This window comes from Lycorma delicatula, chromosome 6 (genome assembly GCF_047948215.1).
Source record: "Lycorma delicatula isolate Av1 chromosome 6, ASM4794821v1, whole genome shotgun sequence".
NCBI classification, from domain to species: Eukaryota; Metazoa; Arthropoda; class Insecta; order Hemiptera; family Fulgoridae; genus Lycorma; species Lycorma delicatula.
This window is the reverse complement of record NC_134460.1, coordinates 20107147-20131023: the sequence shown is the minus strand read 5'-3', so window position 1 is coordinate 20131023 and position 23877 is coordinate 20107147. Positions and strand designations below refer to the sequence as shown.

The 23877-nt window shown below is 30.3% G+C and overlaps 1 protein-coding gene across 1 annotated transcript in view; it reads right to left on the bottom strand.

The window, feature by feature from the left end:
* Positions 1–4340, bottom strand: part of LOC142326711 (neuropeptides capa receptor-like) — a 429926-nt gene extending 425586 nt beyond the window's left edge. Inside the window, exon 1 of the mRNA XM_075369354.1 lies at positions 4035–4340. Within this exon, the coding sequence (XP_075225469.1) occupies positions 4035–4290 (256 nt within the window). The 5' untranslated portion in view covers positions 4291–4340. The remainder of the gene's footprint in view (positions 1–4034) is intronic.
* Between the last annotated feature and the right edge of the window lie 19537 nt (positions 4341–23877).

The following is a 23877-nucleotide window of genomic DNA, read 5'->3' as shown; positions in this document are numbered from 1 at the left end:
GTATAATTAATTAAACTCCATATTAATTATTTTAAATATAAATATGAAATAATGTTACGGTAATTCCATAAAACATTAAAAATATGTATAGTCTCAATTAAGAAGAGATTAATGAAGATTAATTGAGCACATATTTACCTATACATTGAACGGAATGCATAAAATCCAGTTTATTTTTAATTGCTATTATTAAAAGATTCATCGACTTAAAGAAAATATTTTAATTGTAAATTTTTAACTTAAAATAATCTTACATGAATTCTTTTTTCTTTTTTTTAATTGTTTATTTTACTTTTTTTAATTTACTTGTAATTTTTTTAAGAAATACCGTTTAAAAATTAAAAAAAAAGCTCAAATAATTTTCATTAATATCTTATGAACAGAAATTACTTTATAGTTATATTTAATATTTAACTTCATGCATTTACTTTTCCCATTAAAATCGTATAATCCAGGAAAAAGAAGAAATTTCCTTCCTCAAGTGTTATCTCAAAAGCGTTTGTTTAGGAGATTATACTGTTAAATAGAAGTGATGTAGTCTGTGTAAGCAACTGCTAATGAATAAGCACGTATAATATATTAAAATATGTATTGTTTGCTTTAAGGTTTATGAATTAATTTTCTTTAGTTGGAAATAATAATAGTATTACGAACGATTATTATTTCATTTAACTAACACCATTTCTCATCGTATGATAGTTCTGCTCTGTTAATTGCAATAAATATATTACGGCATAATTAATTGAATTACGTATTCATTTATTTTTCACTTCGTAGTTATTTTAATTAATAATATATATATATATTTTTTTTATATATATAAAATATAAAATAATCGCAATTATTATTTTTCTCATTGATTAGGTTTTACTGAATTCCGTACTAGTTTGTATTATATATAATGTAAAAGATATACGTTTATATTGACATAAATTGATTTTAATCATTAAAATATTTTAAAATTGTTTCAGAATCTTGAATAAATTTTATCAATGATAATTTTTATATTTTTTAAGTATTATTTTATATCTCCTCGCTTTATTTAGAAATTTAAATATGTAAAACAGATAAATGTATAAAAAATATAATGCAAATTCAATAACGGTCTGCAAGTATAAATAAATTGTTTATTGTTCAACTTTTCATTTTTACATTTAAAAATAAAAAATCTTTAATCGATGTTTGTTGAAATCAAGCGCTCTGTTATTAATATAGACAGTTAACAATAGTTCTAGCTTGCTATCTCTAATTATCCCATCATTTTTACTCATTTACGATTAAAAAATAATTAAAAATAATTTCTATCTTAAATGATTATTTTTATATTTTACGGAAGGTAATTATCGATTACCACCTGAAGAATCTTTTACGGTTTACAATTATATTATTTTTTCTTACATCAGGAAAAATCTACTTTTGATATTATAAACAAATGTTTGTATTAAAAACAAATTTTATTTATCTTTAAGCATACGTAAAGTTTTTGTCATGAAAGAAACTTTTATCTTTTAATAATTATATCTTACGAACCCCTTGGTGGACAAAATGAAATTAAGCCTTCTGCTTGATTACTTCGGTTTGTTAGAAGAAAAGATAGGAATTACGGTAAATTATACATAAAAAAATACCCCTTCATATTTTTGTCTGTTTTCTTGGTATTGTATTTTGACGTTTCAAACTTTATTGACACATTATATTAAAAAAAAATAAAGTTAACAATAAATTTAAGAATTCAATTTTTTGTTTAAATAATTTTAGAAAAAATTTATTTTTCAGTAAAGCAGGCATTTAAACGTTAAAAGATTTTTTTACATTTAAAAAATTTTCTCTTTTCATTATTTTTTTATTTGAACGATAAGATGTTGATTATTTACACTGAACGACTTATTTTAACAATAAATATTACTACTGTAGTTTCATAATTTTAATTAATAATAACACAATCGTTGTAAAGTAAATATTTCAATTAAAACTGATACGTATTTTAACGTCTGTTAAATATAAGGGTACGTTATATGTTAGAGTACTTACGTATTAACGCCACCGCAGCTACAGCTTTATTTAAAAACAAAGTAGTCAATCGGATTTCGGTTGTAAATGAACACTCTCTTTATTAATTTTAATAAATGGTTATTTATGTTTATTTATTTTATAAATATAATTTAACCAAACTTAACCAACGCTCGCTAACCTTGACTAATTAACACCGTAATTTTTTGAGTATTTATTTAATAAATTCAGTAATTATTGCAATTATTTATTATTTAAATAATCAAAACACTGCTGTTAATTAGTCAAGGTTAGCGAGCGAAGCGAGCGTAGGTTGTTTGGTTAAATTATATTTATAAAATAAATAAATATAAATAACCATTTATTAAAATTAATAAAGAGACTGTTTTGAATCTATGTTAAACTCTATATCGGCCCATTTTCCACCGAAATCCGATTGACTACTTTGTTTTTAAATAAAGCTGTAGCTGCGGTGGCGTTAATACGTAAGTACATATATTAGATATAATACAATCGCTACACATAACTTAGAATAGAATTCAGACCTCAATATTTTATGTATAGGTGTTTCGCTTTCTAGCTCTCAACCTAAAACACGAGTGAATTTCTTGAAAGCAATGTCAATATTGCTATTCTATGAGTACATGTTTTCTTTTTCTTACGTTATTAAACTTAAGTTTACACCTAGCTTTACACGTAACAGCAAATGTTATTAGAATATTGAAAAAGAGTGTTTTTTAATCGATTATGTAAGTTGAAAAACATTCTAGGAAGTTTGAATTAGTGTCCTGGTCCCTAAGGAAAATTACTAACGATCGCTTGAACTTAAAAATAATAGAAATAAATTAGAATTCCAATAAGAAGTCTCATCTAACTACAAATTTCTTAATTCCTTTATGAGCTCCAACTAGAAATTTATTTGGTCATAATCTATATATTTCATCTATACATCTATACATAATACCGGGTTTATAATACCAGACTTTAAAAACCTTTTTGTTCTCCCTATACCCCTGGGCAGGATCTGCAGTCAAGCATGACTCAGTCCAGGGGAGTATCCTTGTGACTCTAACGGGCCTTCCCGCCTGCAGCCAATAGATCCGGCATGGCAGGTCGGCCCGCCGGTTCTGGATCTTCTTATTTTAATTTACCTGCCTTTAACTTCAGAGGCGGGGGGAAACCGGGCCCGGCTATGCCGTTCCCGGGACCACTCCCCATCCACCGGGACTCGGTCTTTTCTCCTTTTTAAAAAAAAAACAAAAAAACAAACCAATTGACAACCAGTTGGTTAAAGTCTGATTCATGTCAAGTTCCATGAGACATAAATGAAAAATAAAAAAACTGGAAACAAGTTCCAAACAGAAATCAAAGTAAAAATCACGAAGAATTTCAAAGTAGTATATAGATTTAAAACTTAAATAACAATTAATTTGCAAATTAGTCAAAACTAAAGAAAAATAAAAATAATTAAGCGAAACAAAAATTTGAATTTAAAAAAAAAATAAATAAAAGCAACAGAATAAAACAAAAAGAAATTGTATAATCAAAGGAAAAACAAAACTTAAATAAAAACAAAGTTAATTTCAAAAAGTTAAATTTAGCAAAATAAAATTGCATAAAACCATTAAATTCGAAAGTAAGTTAAAAAATTTAATAATTAAAATTTTTAATTTATTATTAAATGTAGAAATATCTCCGAAGACACGTACAAGCGTTAATTTTACTAGTAACCGCAGTACACCTACGTTCCTGACATATATAACCCTGAATAGCAAAAAATAAAGTGACCAAACCTAAAAATATATTGAGCTAATCTTCGTCCAATAGTGTCCTAATTTTTAGATTACAAAAGAAAAGATGTTAATTAATTACAATTCGAATTACTTGTTGAATTCTAAAACGTTAACGTTACTTTATACTCATTAAATTGTTCTTGATAAATTAACAGATTAAATAAACTAATCTTAATAATAATAAATTTATCATAATAAACAGATAAATAAATAATGAAAAGAAATACTGACCAAGTAAAAGAAAGGTGAGATCAGAAACGGCTAAGCTGAATAGGTAATAATTAGTAGCGGTGTGTAAAGCTGGATTTCTTGCGATTACCAAACAAACAGCTAAATTACCGAACACTCCCGAAACAAATATGATTGTATATACAATAGTCAACGGAACCACTAACGATAAAGGTAAATGTTGAGGACCGAAACATTTTCTTAAATACTGTTCTCTGGTTTCATTAATTATTACACTGACATCTACATCACCACTCATTATATCACTTTCACTTATATTATTATTAATGTTCCAGCTCAATGTTGGTATTCGGCAGTCCATTGGAGGTACCTGAAATTAAAAACATATGTATATATTAAAAAAATTAATGTACGGAAAATATTAAAAAATTTTTAAATATATATATTTATTAACGTTTATTTATAATGTATATATATATATATATATATTAAATTTTATATATATATATATATATATATATATATATATATATATATATATATATATATATATTAAATTTTATATATATATCAGCCGGCCAGTCTAGCCAGAACCTCAGGGGCTCAGGTCAGCCCTGATGAATCCCGTAACAAATTCAGAAGCTCCTCGGAGCCTTCCGAGGCCAAGAAGCCTACTCAATGGCCGCAGAGTTCGCTTGGCTCGCCATTTCAATTTTCGAGGGGAACCGGCGCCCTGAAACCCGCAGAGCTTGCTTCGGTCGCCATACCCATCTACCCAGAGGATTCCACTTCCTGGACCACCGTACTGTACGTTATCCTCATCGTTGTGAGAATAATACAGATAAATAGTAATTATAGTATTCAAGCTTCATAGAAACCTGAAAAAGAAACTAAGTAAAAAGATAGAATAATAGTAACTTTCTTTCTTTTTCCTGTTTAGCCTCCGGTAACTACCGTTTAGATAATACTTCAGAGGATGAATGAGGATGATATATATGAGTGTAAATGAAGTGTAGTCTTGTACATTCTCGGTTCGACCATTCCTGAGATGTGTGGTTAATTGAAACCCAACCACCAAAGAACACCGGTATCCACGATCTAGTATTCAAGTCCGTGTAAAAATAGCTGGCTCTTTTTACACAGAATAATGGTAATTATGGTAACTAAAGTACACACACCTTTGACGAGGAAAAATTCTTAACTTATTTCTTTGCCATAGTGGCAGAAATATAATAATGAAGTAAAAGAATTAATTTATTTTTTCCTTAATAATTATCTTTAATTTACAACTTCATCCTCCTTGGGGGCGAAGAAATAATGAATATGTTTAATATCTTAACCTTCAAAGGAACTATGGTCTCGGTGTAAGCCTTAAAATCTTTCCTGAGATAACACCAATGTAATCTGCAAATTTGAGATCAGTTAATTCTCGCGTGATGCGATAACAAACAGACAAACTTTATATATACATATTTCCGAATAACCGTGATCCGTTAGATCGAGAGTGTACATGATGAGTACAAAAGTTAGTCTTCAACCTGATAACAAATACCCCGTTTGAATTTTGAAAATCGGACAAGTTTTTGCAGATATTATAAGAGCACCCCATTTCACTTCCCAAAACTGCGCCCCAGGGGCATCCCGTTTGTTACCAGTTGATGGTGACTATCAGTAGTCTCCCACGAGGTGCTCTCATGCCTCACCAATTTAGCCTCACAAGCAGTCCTCACTGGAAGCCCATTTTTTTTAAACAGAAATATTTTTAATTTATTTAATATTTTATTTAACGTAAATTTAGTTCTATTATTTTTTAATATTATTCATTCGATTGATTCGAATCACTCAATTCAAACCCAGCTCCCACAGTGATAAACACTCAGTTTACATTTCATTAAAGTTTGTGCTTCAACAGACAAATCTTCACTACTACATATTCTTTTTCCACCTTTATCGAGATGAAATATATTTAAATCTTCTCTGCTATGACATGAAAAATCAATAAGTATTTGGTTGTGATTGATTGACTAGTTTTTTTTTGTTTATCCCAAACCAAAAAAAAAACCCTATTCCTACTTATATAATAGTATAGATTTATTTATTGGGAAAAAGATTTCTTCTTAATTTCTCTGTAAATGGCTTTAGAGCGCACAACTTCAGCGATATAAATCAATCTGTCAACACATGAAAGCTCTTAAAAGGTGATATATCACTGAGGATTTTTAGAAAGGTTATGGTTATATTAGTTTATTTATTTAAAAGATATTCCGTCTTGAATGTTAGTAAATCTAAACAGAAATTCTATACATTATAAAATCATATTACAAAAATGAAGAATTTAACTAGGGTTGGTAAAAATAAATTAATGGAAATGTATAGTATCAGTAAGTGTGGCAGAAAGCAGGTACATGCGTCTCCACTAAGTAAAGTTGATATCAGTTATTGGAGTTTACTTACTCTTGTCAACCAACGACTGGAAAAGTCTATGAAATCAACACAATAAGAAAGACCGGTATATTATGAGGGTAAGTCAATTATTATCCGCAATGTAGTTATAAATTTTATTACAATACAAACAGGAAACTTACATGTACATCATTTTTCAACATAGTCCCCTTGCATTTCAACGCACTTGGTCCATCGTTGCACAAGCTTCCTGATACCCTCATAAAAGAAGGTTTTCGGTTGAGCTCCGAGCTAGGAATGCACCGCTTCTTTCACTGTTTCGTTCGAGGTAAATCGACGGCCCATTAACGCCTCTTTGAGTGGACCAAATAGATGGTAATCAGAAGGAGCAAGATCAGGACTACACGGAGGATGAGCCAGTACTTCAAAGTTGAGTTTCTGGAGCGTTTCAGCAGTATGTGGACGTGAGTTGTCGCGCAACAACACAACATCTTTCGACAGCAGTCCTCGGCGTTTGCTTCGAATTGCAGGCTTCAGCTTGGCAGTAAGTATCTCACTGCAACGTGCACAGACTTTATGAAACCCAAGTCTGTCGTGAATGATTTCGTAGGCATAACCGTGACTAATTTTCAAACAATGTGCCACTTCATCGATAGTTACTAGTCTGTCTAAGAAAACCATGTCACGTGTACGCTCAATGTTTTCCTCATTTGGTGCGGTAAACGGTCGTCCGGCTCCTTCGTCGTGCGTAACACTTGTGCAACCATTTTTGAATTTTTCAATCCGTTCGTAGATACTCAGTTGCGGCAACACACTGTTCCCGCACTGTACCGAAAGTCTTCGATGAATTTCGGTCTCTGATACACCTTCCGACCACAAAAAACGGATCACTGAACGTTGCTCTTCTTTGGTGCAAACAGAAAGCGGAGCAGCCATGGTTAACGGCAGGGCAGCGATAATGGAACTAACGTAGCAGCATCAAACCTTCACAGACATAACAACAATTAAACTACGCATGCGCCATCTACCCAACATGACAGCACTACCACATTAACAAAAATATAACTAAATTGCGGATAATAATTGACTTAACCTCGTCTTGATATCAGGAAACGTACTAAAAACACTGACTACAAAAGAGTTTTAAACCGTTTGAAGAAGGCCAGATACAAATTCGATGTTTGGATGCCACATGATTTAACAATGGCAAATTTAATGTATTGAATTTCCATCTGCGAATCGTTGCTAAAAAGCCACTCAATGGTTTGATATCAAACCATTTTAGAAATGGCTCATTACAAGTAATGAAAAATGAATCACATATGACAATAATGTACCCAAAAGACCGTGATCGAAGAAAAGTCAAGCCCCACAAACGATGAAAACCCCAGATTGATTCCAGGAAAAGTAATATTATATGTGTTTAGAGACTGGAAAGAAATTTTTTCCTATAAGCTGCTGCAACCCGGTCAAAGAATTGATTCTAACCTCTACTATCTACTATTGGAAAAATTACTCCAAGCAATCCAGATAAAGTAACCAGAATTTATCAGTAGGAAAGGTGAAGTCTTCAATCGCAATAGCGGCAAACCCCGCATTTCAAAGGTGACCCGTCCTCCCAAAATTAAGATAACTTAGGTGGAAAGTTTTGATATTTTCGTCCGGTATCCGAAAAAGAACACCGGGGTTTCAAGAATGATTATAATTTTTAATTTACAGCATTCGATAGTGTTTTATGCGTAATTTTTAAGCGACAACATTTAAGTTTTAATTTAAAATTCTCCGTCAGATAGCAGCTGCGTTAGACTGTTGCACCGGCCAAGCTGTTATGAGACCGGACTTTTATGTGCAAGATTTGGTGACTTTTTGTTAAAGAATTAACTATCTTCTGAGGGGAAGTTGCAAAGTGAAGATAAATAAAATGAAAACAAGGCTAATACAATCAATGCAAACAAACCTAATATTTGGTATGATGTTAAAAGACTGCCACTAGTTAGGTAATTTAGATATTTAGGTAGTATCATCCGTCTGATTTAGGTGTAATAAACATGTACATATACTTTTAAACACGTAAATCAAAAAGATTTTAATAAATAAATAGAGGTGTTTGATATACAAAACTGTATCACTCATCAACAAAGCTTAAAAATAAAATAAAACGTTTTGCTGGAAATATGGTAATACAAAATAAATATGGTATGGTTATATAACTCAGACACTTGGACAATGATAAAGGTAAGATTGTGCCTTCAAAATATATGGTATTGTTACTTCTAAGGAGTATCATTATATTTCATAAAATTAACCATATGGTTAACCAACCATAAATCTTGATTTTATTTTGTTACTCCTGTTGTGTATTTTATAGTAATGGTTATGTTTCTTTTATTATTTTAGTTTTAACCTTGTTTTATTATCGCAGTTTATATTTTAGTTTTTTTAATCATATTTTATTAATATTTTTTATACGAGAAGGGGCTTTTTTATAGTTTTGTACTGGATGATGATAACGTGAAAGCGTTTTTCGCTCAAAAAAAAAATCACCGCTTGAAACCAACAACCTTCTTGAGTTACATTAAAGCGTTATGACTTCCTTGTACGCCTGTTAAATTAAATATATATATTTTTTGCTGCACTTCATTTAAACTTATCTCATTTTAAAGTGAGATACCATCCTCAACTTCTTTAAAAGTGGACAGTTACACAATTGCATCACATGATATGATGCATGATGATGATGTGATGATGTGATTGCATCACATTTTTTTGGGGTGTCCGTATCAGCATTTTATATTAGTTTATACATTTTTTTTTTCACATCGCTCAAGTAGTTATGTGGTATAAGTTAGAACGTGTTGGATCCGTAACCATGCACACATCGGTTTGAATCCGACTTCATAAACATACATTTACTTTTTAATTTTAATATATTGATTTATTAATAATTATTAACCTCTTTAAAAAATTTTTAATTAAAATGAAAAGTACATAAAATTTTATTTCACTAATAACTTCTGACTTTTTTCATTTTTTTTTCAATCAAATGTAAATAATCTGTATATATAAAAATCAATGTTTGTTTATCTGTCTGTTCCAAATTAACTCGAGATCTACCTGGCAGATTTGTCTAAAATTGTGCACACCTACACATTGAAGCCCTGCAGTGAACATAGGCTAATTTTTTTGGATCTGCGACATAACGAAATTCTACAACGAAATTTAAAACACTTTATTTTTTCCTTAAAGCTTAATTAATTTTCAAAATGACTTTGATTTTCAAGAAATATTTAATTTTTAGCTAACATTTTATTGAATTGATTAATTTTGAAAAGGGCTGAGGTTTTAACGTACAGTTATTCCTAAGTTTCAATTGATTTAGCGCACATACAAATGCAATTTTTAAGATTCATTCATTTACAATTTTTTACAGTTGTTTAAAAACATAAATAAATAACTGCTTTTGTTTGTGTGTGTGTTACTAATTTAAGGTGTGTAAAGTATTTAACTGCAATCTTTTAAATTCTGCAATCGGGAGAAATACAAAAAAAGCACGTATGATGAAAACTGTTCGTGTGGCAGAGACTGAAGACGAAAGACAGTCAAGATTGGAAAGCGACCGAATACACACAGCCCGATCCCGCTCGACTGAAACAACTGAGCAACGGGAAATACGTTTAGAAAGCGACCAAATACGCACAGATCAATCCCGCTCGACTGAAACAACTGAGCAACGGGAAATGCGATATGCCACCGTTACTGTATGTGTGACTGACTGCATCTGCATCCGGTTACTTGACTAATAAATATAAAATAAAAAGATTGACCACCACGGGAAACGCAAGTAACCATATAGCGCGAGCGAAGCTGCGACTGGGAGCTAGTTATTAATAATATATTTAAATTAAAAAGAAAATGTATGTGTATGAAGTCGGATTCAAACTGATGTGCCTTCCCCTTGTAAGAACCAAATATTTCATTAATTAAAATTTTATTTGGCTATAACTCCGGAATCAATGAAAATAAGTACCACTTATTATATATCGTTGAAAATTAAATTTCTTATTACTACAGTTAACAAAAAATCTAAAATCCAAATTCAATGTTTTGAATTTTGGGCTTTTTTGGACAGTTATGGTCTAGTCGATTGTAATCAAAAGGAAAGGTGCACAATTAGATGTTACAACAGTTCTAAATCCAAAATTTTAACATTCTACCGGCTAATCGTTTTTTAGCTATGCGAGATACATACGTACATACTACGTACGTACAGACGTAACGCTGAAACTAGTCAAAATGGATTCAGGGATGGTCAAAATGGATATTTCCGTTGAAATCTGATAAACGAAATTTTTCGCGATTACAATACTTCCTTTACTTCGTACAAGGAAGAAAAAATAAAAACAAGATTCAACAAACAATTAAGTTTTTAAATTATGTAATAAAGTTTTGTTACCTCTTTCTCTTAGAAATATTTCAGGGGCTTTAAAAAAATTATTTGATTCAAATCGTGAAATAAATTAACTGAAATTCAATTGATTAACATACCACTAGTATCGTACAAATGTTTTTTTTTTTTTTTAAGTAACATTTTAAAAATGGTAATTTAAAAAAATACGTAATTATTTCTAAGTTTATACTTGAGATTAAAACGAGAAAAATTAATTAAAGTAGAAATTCATTTAAAAACGTGAAATCAACTACCTATTGAGTAATAACATAGGTTAATTTCATATTACATATTAATACAGTAAATCCCATTGATAACTATATATAGATTTACAGAATCAATTTAGGTTTAAATAGAATAATTTTTTTTTAAATTAAAAAAAATTACTCATAAAATATTTACGGGATACTCGAAACACGTGTACGTAAATATCTGTTCAAAAATTAAATCACATGACCAAAAAATACGATGACCAAGCTAGAGTCAGTTCCTCAAGTACGTGTTCTTTTTACATTGAAACTTCGGTACTAGTGAGTAAAATATATTTTATCAAATCAAACGGTATAATAAAGATTTTATTTCCGCTACGATATATCCTAACACATTTTTCCGATCTCAGTGGCGGAGTGGAGCATTTCGGTCTTTCATCCGGAAGTCCCCGTTTCGAATCTTGGTCAGGCATGACATTTTTATACCTATAAATTTCCATTGTCATACTTCCACGTAATATCTTCTATGGTGAATTAATTCATCAGGCAAAACACAATTAAAAAAAGTAAAAATTAAAAAAATATGAGCATCTTTGTAGTATAGCCTATATATATCAGGTATATAATTGAAACCAGCAAAAGTCGAGGTGTGCCGGTCGCTGGAGATCAACATCGATCAGCTTATACTTTTTCAACACCAGTCGTTGGGAATCATTTAAGCAATCGGTGATAAATAGTTAACGAAAAAACCGAAACTTATTAAGAAATTACAAACTACATAGACTTTAAGTGTGTGTGCGCGCGCGCCCTACCACACCTGCGCGTGCGTATACACCATAAATATATTGAAAATTTAATAACGTTACCATTCGATAAAAAAAATATGATGCATTAAGAGTGATAGCTTAACGTGAAAAAGTATCAAACACACTTCAAAATATACCTTATTAGATATTTGCTTCTCTTTTAATCACCCTTATTGCTATGAATTATCAAGTCGTATCATGATACGACATGTTCTTAGTTAATTGAAAGATGAGTCATGACTCAACTTTCAATTAACTTAAAAGAGCAGATAAGCAGGCACTGACAGTAAATCAATTATTGTCGTACCGTAAAATATTAAATTACTCTTCAATAATTTAAGCTGTATGGAAATACTGCAATTTATAACCCACAAATAATAATAATACCTCCAATGCTCTTCCAGGAAAGGAATTCATCATTTAAGTAGAATATATTACCAACAATTGATGTGTAATTATGTTTTAAACAATTTAATTATATAAGAACCTTTCATTAGAGACTGAGCGAAGGAGTAACGATTACGGTTAACTTAAGCTTTTACGTTTGGGAGGCTGATTGTTTGAGGTCAAAAACAGTTATATATTAAAGATAAACGGCTTCACGATCGTCTACCAGGACAAAGGCTTCAATGGTCCGCGGCTATCATTCTGTTGTTTGGTTTCTATTAAAAACATATCCTGATCTGGAAATCCTTGAATATAATAAGTTACAGGTTTTACTCATTAAATAAACACATAACATAGTCTTAGTGAGCTCCGAATCAAAAAACCTATATTTTATATCTGGAGGCATCTATAATAACAAAAAAATCTGATGTGGACATTACAGACTTCCTTGTACGCCTATTAAATTACAAATAAAAATTTTTTACTGCACTTCATTTAAACTTTCTTTATTTGAAAGTGAGATACGATCCTCCAATTCTTTAATAAAGTGGACAGTTACACAATTACTAAAATAATAGTTAGTAACATCAAATATTTATACAATTATTAATTTAACAATCATATAAATATTAGGATACAGTAAAAGTCCCTTTATTACTCTTAAAATGTATGACTATCTATCATATCTATCTAACACTATGTTTTTTCTTTAAATTTATTATGATGTAATCATCAACAAAATGAAAAAAAAAAACGAATAATAGATGTTTCACCAAATCTGATGTGGACACCTCATGATTACTTGTACGCCTATTAAATTACATATTCACTACACGCAATTTTTTAAAATGAAAAGAACATAAAATTTTAATTCATTAATAACCGCTAATATTTTTTTAATTTTTTTTTTTAAATTGTTATTATTGAATTATTATTTATTGTAAAACTGTTATTGCAATCAGAGGTTAAATTATTAATAAATCAATATATTTAAATAAAAAAAAAGTTAAATAAAAGAGGTGAAGGAGGATTCGAACCGATGTACTTTCCCCTTATAAGATCCAAATATTTCATTAATTAAAATTTCATTTGGCTAAAACTCTGGAACAAATGAAAATAAGTACCACTTATGATATGTATTTGAAAATCTCTCAATGACGGCTTATTACTGCAGTTAAGAAAAAGTCCAAAATCCAATTTTTGGGGGATTTTGGGCTTTTTTAGAAACTTTTTGGTTCAGTCGATTGCAATCAAAAGTGGAAGTACACATAGATGTTACAACAGTCCTAAATCTAAAATTTCAACATCTTATGGCTAATCGTTTTTGAGTTACGCGAGATACATACGTACGTACAGATGTCACGCCAAAACTAATCAAAATGGATTCAGGGATGTTCAAAATGGATATTTCCGTTAAAATATGAAAACCCAAATTTTTCGCGATCACAATACTTCCTTTACTTCGTACAAGGAAGTAAAAATTAGAGATCATTAAATGTCATCTTTTGAAATGCATTTAAATCACGTAGTTTTATAATAATATTTCCTATATTATTTTCTTGATTGTTTTATTTCCACACTATATATATCAAATTAAATATGATATATATAGTCCGCGATATATGGTTAGTGCATTTCCCGTCGTGGTCAATTTTTGTTTTATTATATGTTTTTTAGTCAAGTAACCGAAGACAGGTGCATCATATAACACCATATCAGAATTAAATTTGGTATCAGTGAAAAATTACCCGCAAGAGTTATTTTTCAACATATTGAGGTTTGTTGAATTCACAAATAATACAATCTATGTTACAATAATTCATATGTATGCGCGAGCACGCGTGCTGACATGTAGTTGATGTTTATCTCAAATGTGGTTAAATCTTTTGCAGTTATGAAATTTAGAATGGTAACGTTGTGTATCAGTGGGGCTGTTTATATTTATTTTTTTTAAAAACTTAACAATCATTAGAAATAAACATCTTCAAATTTTTTCAGGCTCATAAACCTCCAGGAAAAAAATCTGATCAAGATATTGACACCATTTATATTATATATTTCCTCTAAAATTAATTCTATCACGATGGGAACAACTTACTACCATTAATAAAATTGTATGAGATAATAAATTTCTCCCTCTAAAAATAAAAGTGGTATATATTTTTTTTAAACTATTTCAACCTACCGATTATAATAGCTTTCTGAAGGAAGAGCTACATCAGGGCAGAGAAATATTTAAGTTTTAATCACAGAGATTCTTAAATATAAAATTACAATTTTTTTTGTTGTAAATATCCAATATAGACCATGATATTAATCGTTACAATATTTAAAACACGATTTGTAAACTGGTTTAACAAATATAAAAATGTAAAATAATAATAGAATGATTAACAATAAAGAATACACTCTTACGTGTATTAATAATAATAACAATCGTCAAATCACTGTGTGACTTTAGCACTTTCAACGACCAAGTATGTTAATAATTTATTTAATACTTGTATCCCCGTCGCGGCTTCGTCCGCGATATATGGTTATTGCATTTCCCGTCGTGATCAATTTTTGTTTTATTATATGATTTTTAGTCAAGTAACCGAAGACAGGTGCAGCCAAACGCGTCGCATATACAGTACAGTGACGAATGATTTTTAGATATTTATCTGAAGAGTATTTGCAAACCCATCTAGTGAATGTCTCGTTTAGTATAGTTAGAAATGGGGAAAATTTTCAATCATTGTTCAAGATTTATTATTTACCTTACTCACTCCTTTTGAGATCGAATTTCATAAAATTTAGAAATTTGTTTTTAGATATAATTCATAAGAAAAAAATATATAAATGTATGTTTCAAATAAAGATTTCACATATCAAAAATCAAATTGATATCTGCATTTGTTAACTAGAAATTTAAAAAAAAAATTGCAAATTTCATTGTTACTCCATTTTAATCCTTTAAACTCGGAATTTCAAAATATCCTTTCTTCGTGTTAATGTAATACCGGAAGAAGAACATGTATACAAATATTCATCAATTTATCTTCAGTAGCTTTTGATGGGCGTTGATAATGAATCAATACATTTATTTATTTAGCGTATGACGCCTTACAGTAAAAAATTACAAACAAAGATTTAACAAATTAATATATGCTACTGCTTCTGGATTTGCCGTCAGGAAATCTTCAGGATTCCCTTCATAAGCTGTCCTTGGGTAAACTTCTGTGATGTGTTTAACAGTTTGATTTTCACCACACTCGCAAAGGGGCGTCGGTGTTTTACCCCATTTATACAGGAAATAGGCGTACCTACCATGCTGAGTTCGTATTCTGTTTAGCGTTGACTATGTCTTATGTGGCAAGTCAAAACCCGGCGGCCTTTGAGTAATACATGGGATTTGGTTATTCTGCTTTCATCGAGATACGAAGCAAAAACAGTTAAAATGAATAATGTGGTATCAGTTTGAAATAATGTTGAATATCTCCCTACTCCAAAATACGAATTCCCTTTTAACTTTGGCAATTTAATAAATACTTTCATCAATTCTATGACTATTATATAGAAATTAAAATATTAAAAATGACGAAAACTACCCTTCATAATCCTTTAATTTTGTCCAAAACATAATGACATCAATTTACCAAATATAGAAATTTTTTGATCCCATTTCGAAGAATTAATGTTGAGCAAGTCCAGAGATATAAATTAAAAATGCCCACCACACTTTCGCGTACTTAATAAAATCTCTACATATATATATATATATATATATATATATATATATCTTCCGGAAATTTCTATAATATTTTGTGGATTAAAGGATTCTTGGAAAGTCGACATTGTAAAAACCCAATATTCAAAATTTTATCCCATTGCTTTCCCTTTACATGTATTTTGTTGCAGCAGTAATAGAACTATTGTCAGGAAAGTAAAATTGAACAATATAAATGCAAGTATCACTTCAAACAATAATTACTTGTATAAAATCGCTGATTACTTACAACTAATTTCGGTTTTACCTCATAAAATATAAATTTATATATTTATATAAATAAAATAAAAACAGATAATATATTATAAAAGACATTAAAATTGCATTCAAACTGTTAGGAAATAATGGGTTTTGATGTTAAGTGCAGTAACAATTTAGTGGTTACATAAATCTTACCTAGTTACTTTGCCGGAGGAAAAAAGAAACTGTATCAGGATAAAAAAAACATTCGTTTCTTTTAAAGAGGGTACAGTTTAACTGTTTTCAATAATTTGGAAAAATATTTAAAAATACAACGATGTGCTATAAAATTGTCAGTAGTTATTAGAAGTTAAAAATTTTATTTTTATGGATAAATGAAATACCAGGATTCACCTCCCTCATTCGAAGTTACCTTGAAAAAAATAGATATGTAAACCTATTCTTTACAAGTATAAAAAAAAGATTAATTAAAATCACTAAAAAAATAATGTAAAATATTTTATGCTATATAAAATATTTGCAACAGATATTTGTATCGAAGATCTACGTGATTAATTACCATTTTATACTTTTTACGGAGAAATATTTTATTGGAAAAAAAAATTTTAAATACCACTTGTATAAAGTACTACAACGAGATAAATATTGTAACACCACATTATTATAATATATTGTACCTCAACTGTCAAGTTTCTTACACAAGGTGAAGCCGAGTTATTTTCATTCGATAATTAACGTACAATGTCCGAACCGATGAAAACCGTTTAATTACACTTTTACTTTAAAATATCACTTCATCAACGATAGAATAGTAGTACTTTAACATTACCGCTATATAGTTATATTATATAGCTCGGGTCGAATTTTGCATAACTTTGACGTTTCATCATTCTCTCTAACAGAAACACGGAATTTTAGCATGGAAAACTTCTCGAAGAATGAATATGTATGTATGTACTCGTATATATAAACAGGTCGTAAATAATTGTGTCCAGGAAAATTCATACGGGTGGGAGAACAGAATTCCCGCCCTTTCTATACATATTTATCACAGTTTCCCGCCGTAACTAACAACCGGAGGAAAACAGTCTGGTTACTTGTTCGGATCACTTTCCAAAAGATCCAGCTCTCTGCCTGAGCTCTCCTCGAGCTGCGGAAGCTCACTCCATCTACAGTTACGGAGCTGATGATTTCATAGAAAATTATAAATTTTCAATGTTATTTTAAACGGGCTATAAATGTTTTACGACCATTTATGTACGTTTATCAGCCGCTCATTAATCAACAGTTTCGTGCCATTTATACCAAAAGTATATTATTATTGAAAAGTAACTTACACTCAATCTAATTTGTTTTATAATTAACATAACCGGATGCGGTTTGCGGCGTTCTTTTTTGTGCCGAGGAGCTACTTCAACGAACGTATATTTCACTCTTTTTTTATTTTTGGCCGGCGATGGGTGGAGGAAATGAAAAATTTCAAATGAAACCTATGATTGTTTGATATATCATTTTAAAGAGCTCGATGAGACGAGAAAAATGATACAATTATAACTAAATTCTCATCACCTAGTCCAAAATGGCGGCCAATAATGTTTTTCAGATAGCTAGAAATACGGTTGTATAATCTTTTAACTTCTTTGTTATGTAAGGTACCCCGATTCTCTCTTTGGAAAATTCTCCTTTGGAAAATTTTCTCCGACAAGAGGCTAACTCAATAAGCTCCAATTAGAGTATTCGGCCTTCAGACAGGGAGGGGAACATGGGCGAGTCAAAAATTGGACATATGGTATATTTCCAATTTTTGGCTCGGATTGTATCACATTACCATGTGATATGAAGGTCTTTGCCGAGACAAGCAAAACGGTATCAAAATAATTAAATCCTGACTATTTAAATAATTTAAAATGCCGACAACAAACGTCATTACGATAATTAAAAATTTATAAAAATTAATTATTAACATTTTTTAAATAATTCTTTTAACTGACTGAACTTGCAAAATATTGAATGTAATAAAAAATAATAATTAATTTTCTCATTTTTTGATAGTGAAATTTTATTTAATAAGAAATTTAAAAAAAAGTAATTTTTGATATTCTGAATTAGTTTCTGAACGTGGAACACTGATACCGTTTAACTTTGGTTATAATTGGGCAAGGCGATGAGGAAGGATTGGTCAATCAACATGGAACCCATATCAAAATTCTATAAAAACTTCACTCAAAGAGTAGAATAATTTTTTTTACATAATTCTTTACTTACATTCTTAAATGATTTTTTTATTCCAATTAAACTTTTTCAAGTAGTAGTCTGTGGAGGGTGAAGCCCTAGTAACTAGTATTGCAAAACCGGGAAAGTTACACTGGCTTTGAAGATTTTTTTTTAATAAACAACTATTCCTGAATGAAAAAGTTATTTAGTAGAAATTGTAATGAATGGGAAAAAATTTGTTACAAAATTCCCAAAATGAGCGATAAGAATGAGAAAAGGTAATTTACACGGTATATTTTATCACTTTCTTTTCGAAATTCAAACAACGATGAAACAAAGCAGTGCTCCTGATAAGACCAGTATGTAACAGATTAATAAAAACAATGCATTTATTTACTTTTACTTCGCGTAAGTCTTGTTTTTTCTCTCCATATGATAATAGATAAATGATAGTTTATTACGTAGTGGAATGACACACGCAATCTACGATGTGATGTTTTGTTTAATGTATATGAAATAACGCTTGTATTAATTATATATATTCTCTTCTGAGCACAGGAAATATGCATTGTTTCCCGGCAAAAGGAACATTAATCGGTTGCTTTACACCATCGATCCTATAGTTACGGTTGTAGTGTATGTATAGTACCTGGTGCAAGAGGAAATAATCAAATTTATTTTTTGAGTAATGGTATTGGATATACTGTAGTAAACAGCGTAAAGGTAGAGCTGAAAATTTGCATATTAATGGTTTGGAATGCCGATATGTAACGGCTCAAAAACAAATGTTTCTCACTTTCAACAGTAAGCGTGACACTGGATGCTTGATTACCTTGAGAATGGTTAAAGTTTCAGAAATGAGTTGTACCTCATATGAAGTCGCTTACAACCTCTTTAGTTATAATATCTAATTTATATACATACATATATATCCATATTTCATACAGCTTATACATATTCTATAGAGTGTATTATAATAAAATCTGTAAGTTATGATTAATTTATTTATATATACACACACACACACACACACACATATATATATATATATATATATATATATAAATAGAAAAAAAAAAATATATATATATACATATATATTGATTCCAGACGATTTTCTCGTAAACTACGGACGATACAAAATAAATTACCCAAACAAAAGTTACTCAGACTGGAGGGTGACACCTCATGGTGATCTTGGATTTGTCTTAAATTTGACCTTGACATTATTTTAAGGTTAAAACGATTTTTTCAAATGGAATGACTTATTTTTGATCCCACCAATGAAAAGAGCAAAACGTTTTACATTGGAATATGTGGTCACACATATGACCTTGGACATTTTTTTGAATAACATACGCTAACCATCAGAGATAGTGTTATGCGAGTTACACGTTTATGAAGACCATACAATATTCCTGGAATATTCCAGACCATTAATCTCGCAAACTATGGGTAAGATCATAAAAATAACTAGAGTAGTTATGTGCATAAAAAGGGGATATCCGAATGCGTTCTTGAATATGACCGTGCGATCCACTTTGGAGATCGTCCCAAGGTCATTGAGGTTTTTCAAATGGAATTATCTTTTTCTATAGCGCCAATGGAGAGAGCGAAAAATGTGACTTCGACATACAATTTACTCATGACGTTTTATGATTATGTTTTATTTTTTTCAGCTTTTTGATATTCATGGTTTGAATTTACTCATGAAGTTTTATTATTATGTTTCATTTTTTCCAGTTTCTTAAAGTTCACGATTTAGGAGTTAATCGCATACGGTATCACATTAAAATAATTTGCTGATTCAAGATAGTACCAGATAGCAATCCTCTTCTCACAATAAGAAACCAGTGATTGTAAATATCTGCGAAAAGAATCCTACATCCTCATCTCTGACGGTTAGCAATATGACCTTCAAAAAATTTCCAAGGTCATATGTGTGATCACATATTCCAATGTAATATTTTCGCTCCTTTCGTTGGAGCGGTCAAAAACAGGTCATCCTATTTGAAAAGATCGTGTATACCTAGATGTTGGGGTAAATCTTCTGCAATAGATACAGTTCTTTCAATATCACCATTAAAACGTTTCTTAGGCGTTAAGTCACTAAATTATTCATATTTCTGAGGTAATTAAGATGCAGTAGAACATAAACAGTGAGTGAATGTTATATTATGGAATGATATTGTCGTATTAAAAGAAAGAGAAATTGCAAATAAATAAAAGAAGATTCTGTCAAAAAATACTAGATCCATAGAAATACACCGTTGTACATATTAAATTCAAATCTTACAATATATGTATAAAGTGGGCTGTATATGCAAATATAAAAACTGAATTATAAATGGAGTTAGATTGGTTAATAAATATTTTTGTTATCCATATCGGATAAAATAATGGTGATGATATTATTTCTCTTATTGTCTGGAAAAATTAATTGTTGTCTGGATGGTTCTGAACCTTTGTCTGACAAAATGAAAAGTTTTGGATTGTATGTGATAAATTGTGAACAACATTTAGGGACGTTACGTATTTTATCAGTCAAAATTTGTTGTATTCCAATCGGTAAGTTTTATTCATACCATATGATTGGTTAAAAAAAAAGGATTATGATTGGTTGGAGTTTACTGCCTAATAATTGGTCAATTCCTTTTACAGTTGTAATTGGTGTGAGCATCACGTTTGGATCTGGCTACGTGAACCGCCAGTCTTCGCTAAAGAGAAGGCGCTTAAAAGAAGAAGAATTAAAAATATTTCTTCCTTTTTACGATATTTTTTTCCTAAATAATTTCCTATGTTAGGGAAAATTGATTTGCTGGAATAAATACATGACCTTAAATAATGCCAAATGACCTTTCTGATACTGCTATACCTGCATATTAGAGGGAATGATAAATTAAATATAAAACTTTCAGTCGTTTGATAAAATGGCTTACTCGACCAGAACTCGAACACGGAATTTTTGGAATGAAAGAAGAGACGCTAGCACTTCATTGTGGAAGTCAATCATAAAAAGTTATTTTATACATTAAAGTAATAATTCTTATTTTAAGAGCTTTTTTTAAGAACTAATATAGAAATTCTTTATTGCAATTACTTTTCAGCGCCTTTTATTTCTCCTTAAAATGAGGAGCTTTATCGTAAAAATTAACTTATTATAATGTTCTTGTGTATAGTTAGTTATATTAGACAGATTACACATTTATTTATTTAATAGTTTGTCTTTTAATTTGTTTATCAGTTTCCATAAAAAATTCATTACAAAAATAAAATAATTCATTTAAAATTCATTAAAAACAGTAATTAAAAGATAATCCGTTAAAAATAGTTTTCATCAGAAAACTTTTGTTCGTATGGATATATGTATCTATGTTAACCTAAAACTCAAGAATTACTAGACTATATGATAATCCTTTTAACAATGTTTTTCTTAACAACAAATAAATTAATAGATTTTTACATTACAATGTTGAGCTGCCTTTTTTTAAACCTCTTTTAAAATAAAAGTCAGTAAAACAAAATATAATCCTTGTCAGTATAAGTGTCAGTAAAAAAAAAATATATATTCATATTTATCCAACCCGTTCGTTATACAGATAAAAAAACAAAAAGTAATCAGTTAAAAGTATTAGAAAATAAAAAAACAAACAGGGTAAAATTTTTCCAATTATAGACATTTTATAATCAATAAAAAAGATATTTTGATAGAAGCGTTTTACATTATAATTTTTTTTTTTTTTAATTAAATAAAATAAGAATGTAAAACGCTTCATTAAACAAAATAATAGAAGGAAATCGGTAAATTTTATCTTCTTTACAAAAACAAATAAATTTAAAATTGAATTCAACTTATGATCTGTACTTTTAGTATGATGTGACGTATGACTGTGTGTGGGCGATCTCCTCCTTTCTATTGGAATGCGTTATTAGCTATTCCAAGATGGGTGGAGGGCCAGGGGTGGAGGTTTTGTCGGTAGTGCGTAGGTATACATACGCTCTTACTAAAACTTAGCGGGACCTGTTAATAATACATAATAAAATACATATATAAACACAATTTTTATTTAAACACATAAGAAAGTTTTTTTGTTCGAATGAGGTTTATATGATAGTGCTTTTAATAATGTTTTTATTAAAATTTGAACATGATTTTAGATGTGAATTTATCAAAGTTACTCCAATATTAGGTGTGCAATAAGGTTTAAACGCGTAGTATAAACATGTAATGTTACGTGTAGTAATATTTTTAGTCGCTGACTAATTCACAGACAACTGTAGTGAAATTTAGAAAAGACTCTTAAATTCTACTTATTCTATCAAAATTTTCATTTATTAAGATTTGGTTAACTGTTTACTAGCTATTAAATATAAATTTTAATGTATTCTGATTTTCTTAAATAGGCGATTTTATAACAAGCTCTGGGACTATTGTCGCCGAATGGCTTCGACGGCACGTCGCACTTAATAACCTTGTAGCCCTGAGAAGGGCTGTTGCTGTCGTCGATCGGCTTTGACGACTCGTTGTAATTTATAACCTTGTGGTAACTCTGAAAAGGGCTACAAAAAGGTTATAAATTTTTTGCGTGGGAAGAGCTGTTGGATCCGGAAGCTGGTCTCAGGCAAAGTCATCTGCTGCTCCGACGGAGATCCCACGTTCAGGCAACCAGCGAACTTGTTCTGTCTTCTTCCATCTTCTTCTTCTTCTTAGTCTTCTCCAGGTGGTGGTCGACGATGAATTAAAAGTTCACTCTCGTTCACGCTCTCTTATTGGAGCCTGAAAAAGGTGGGGCCGCAGCGCTACTACGGTGGGAGAACTGCGCGGCGGGAGTGACGGTTGTACCAGCGCGTACGTATACTGTGTCCCGCTGACATCTGAACTGCTACCGATGTCGTCCGCCGATATTACATTAGGTATATATGGGATAACACTATGAACTATATATAATTTACGTCTTTAAATAATTTTTCAGTTTTATCATGTTACCTTTGTATTCTACAAAAAATTATGAAATAAGAACAATTGCTTCAATGGATTTGGTTATTTCAGTTTACCAATCATTATCTTAATTTGTTTATATCTGAACAACATACTCTTTCAAAACATGAAGACGGAGCTTATTTTAATGAAACATAACAGTCACGTTTAAATTAGTTTCCTCCAACCAATTTTCCAGCTACTGCCCGGTCTGGTTCTGTGTTTGCGTAAGCAAATGCAATTACGGCTACCGGCTTCCCAGGCTTGACGTATAAATGTACCGGTCATACATAGTCTTGAACAGACTCCGACCGACCGCTCCTACGATGTGTGGTTGATTGAAACCCAACTACCAAAGAACACCGGTATCCAGAGTCTGGCATTCAAATCCTTATAAAAAACCCCTATAAAGCTTATAAATGTTTGAGTCCTTTACAAGGACTCAAACCTTAGAATTCTCAATTCCTTGTA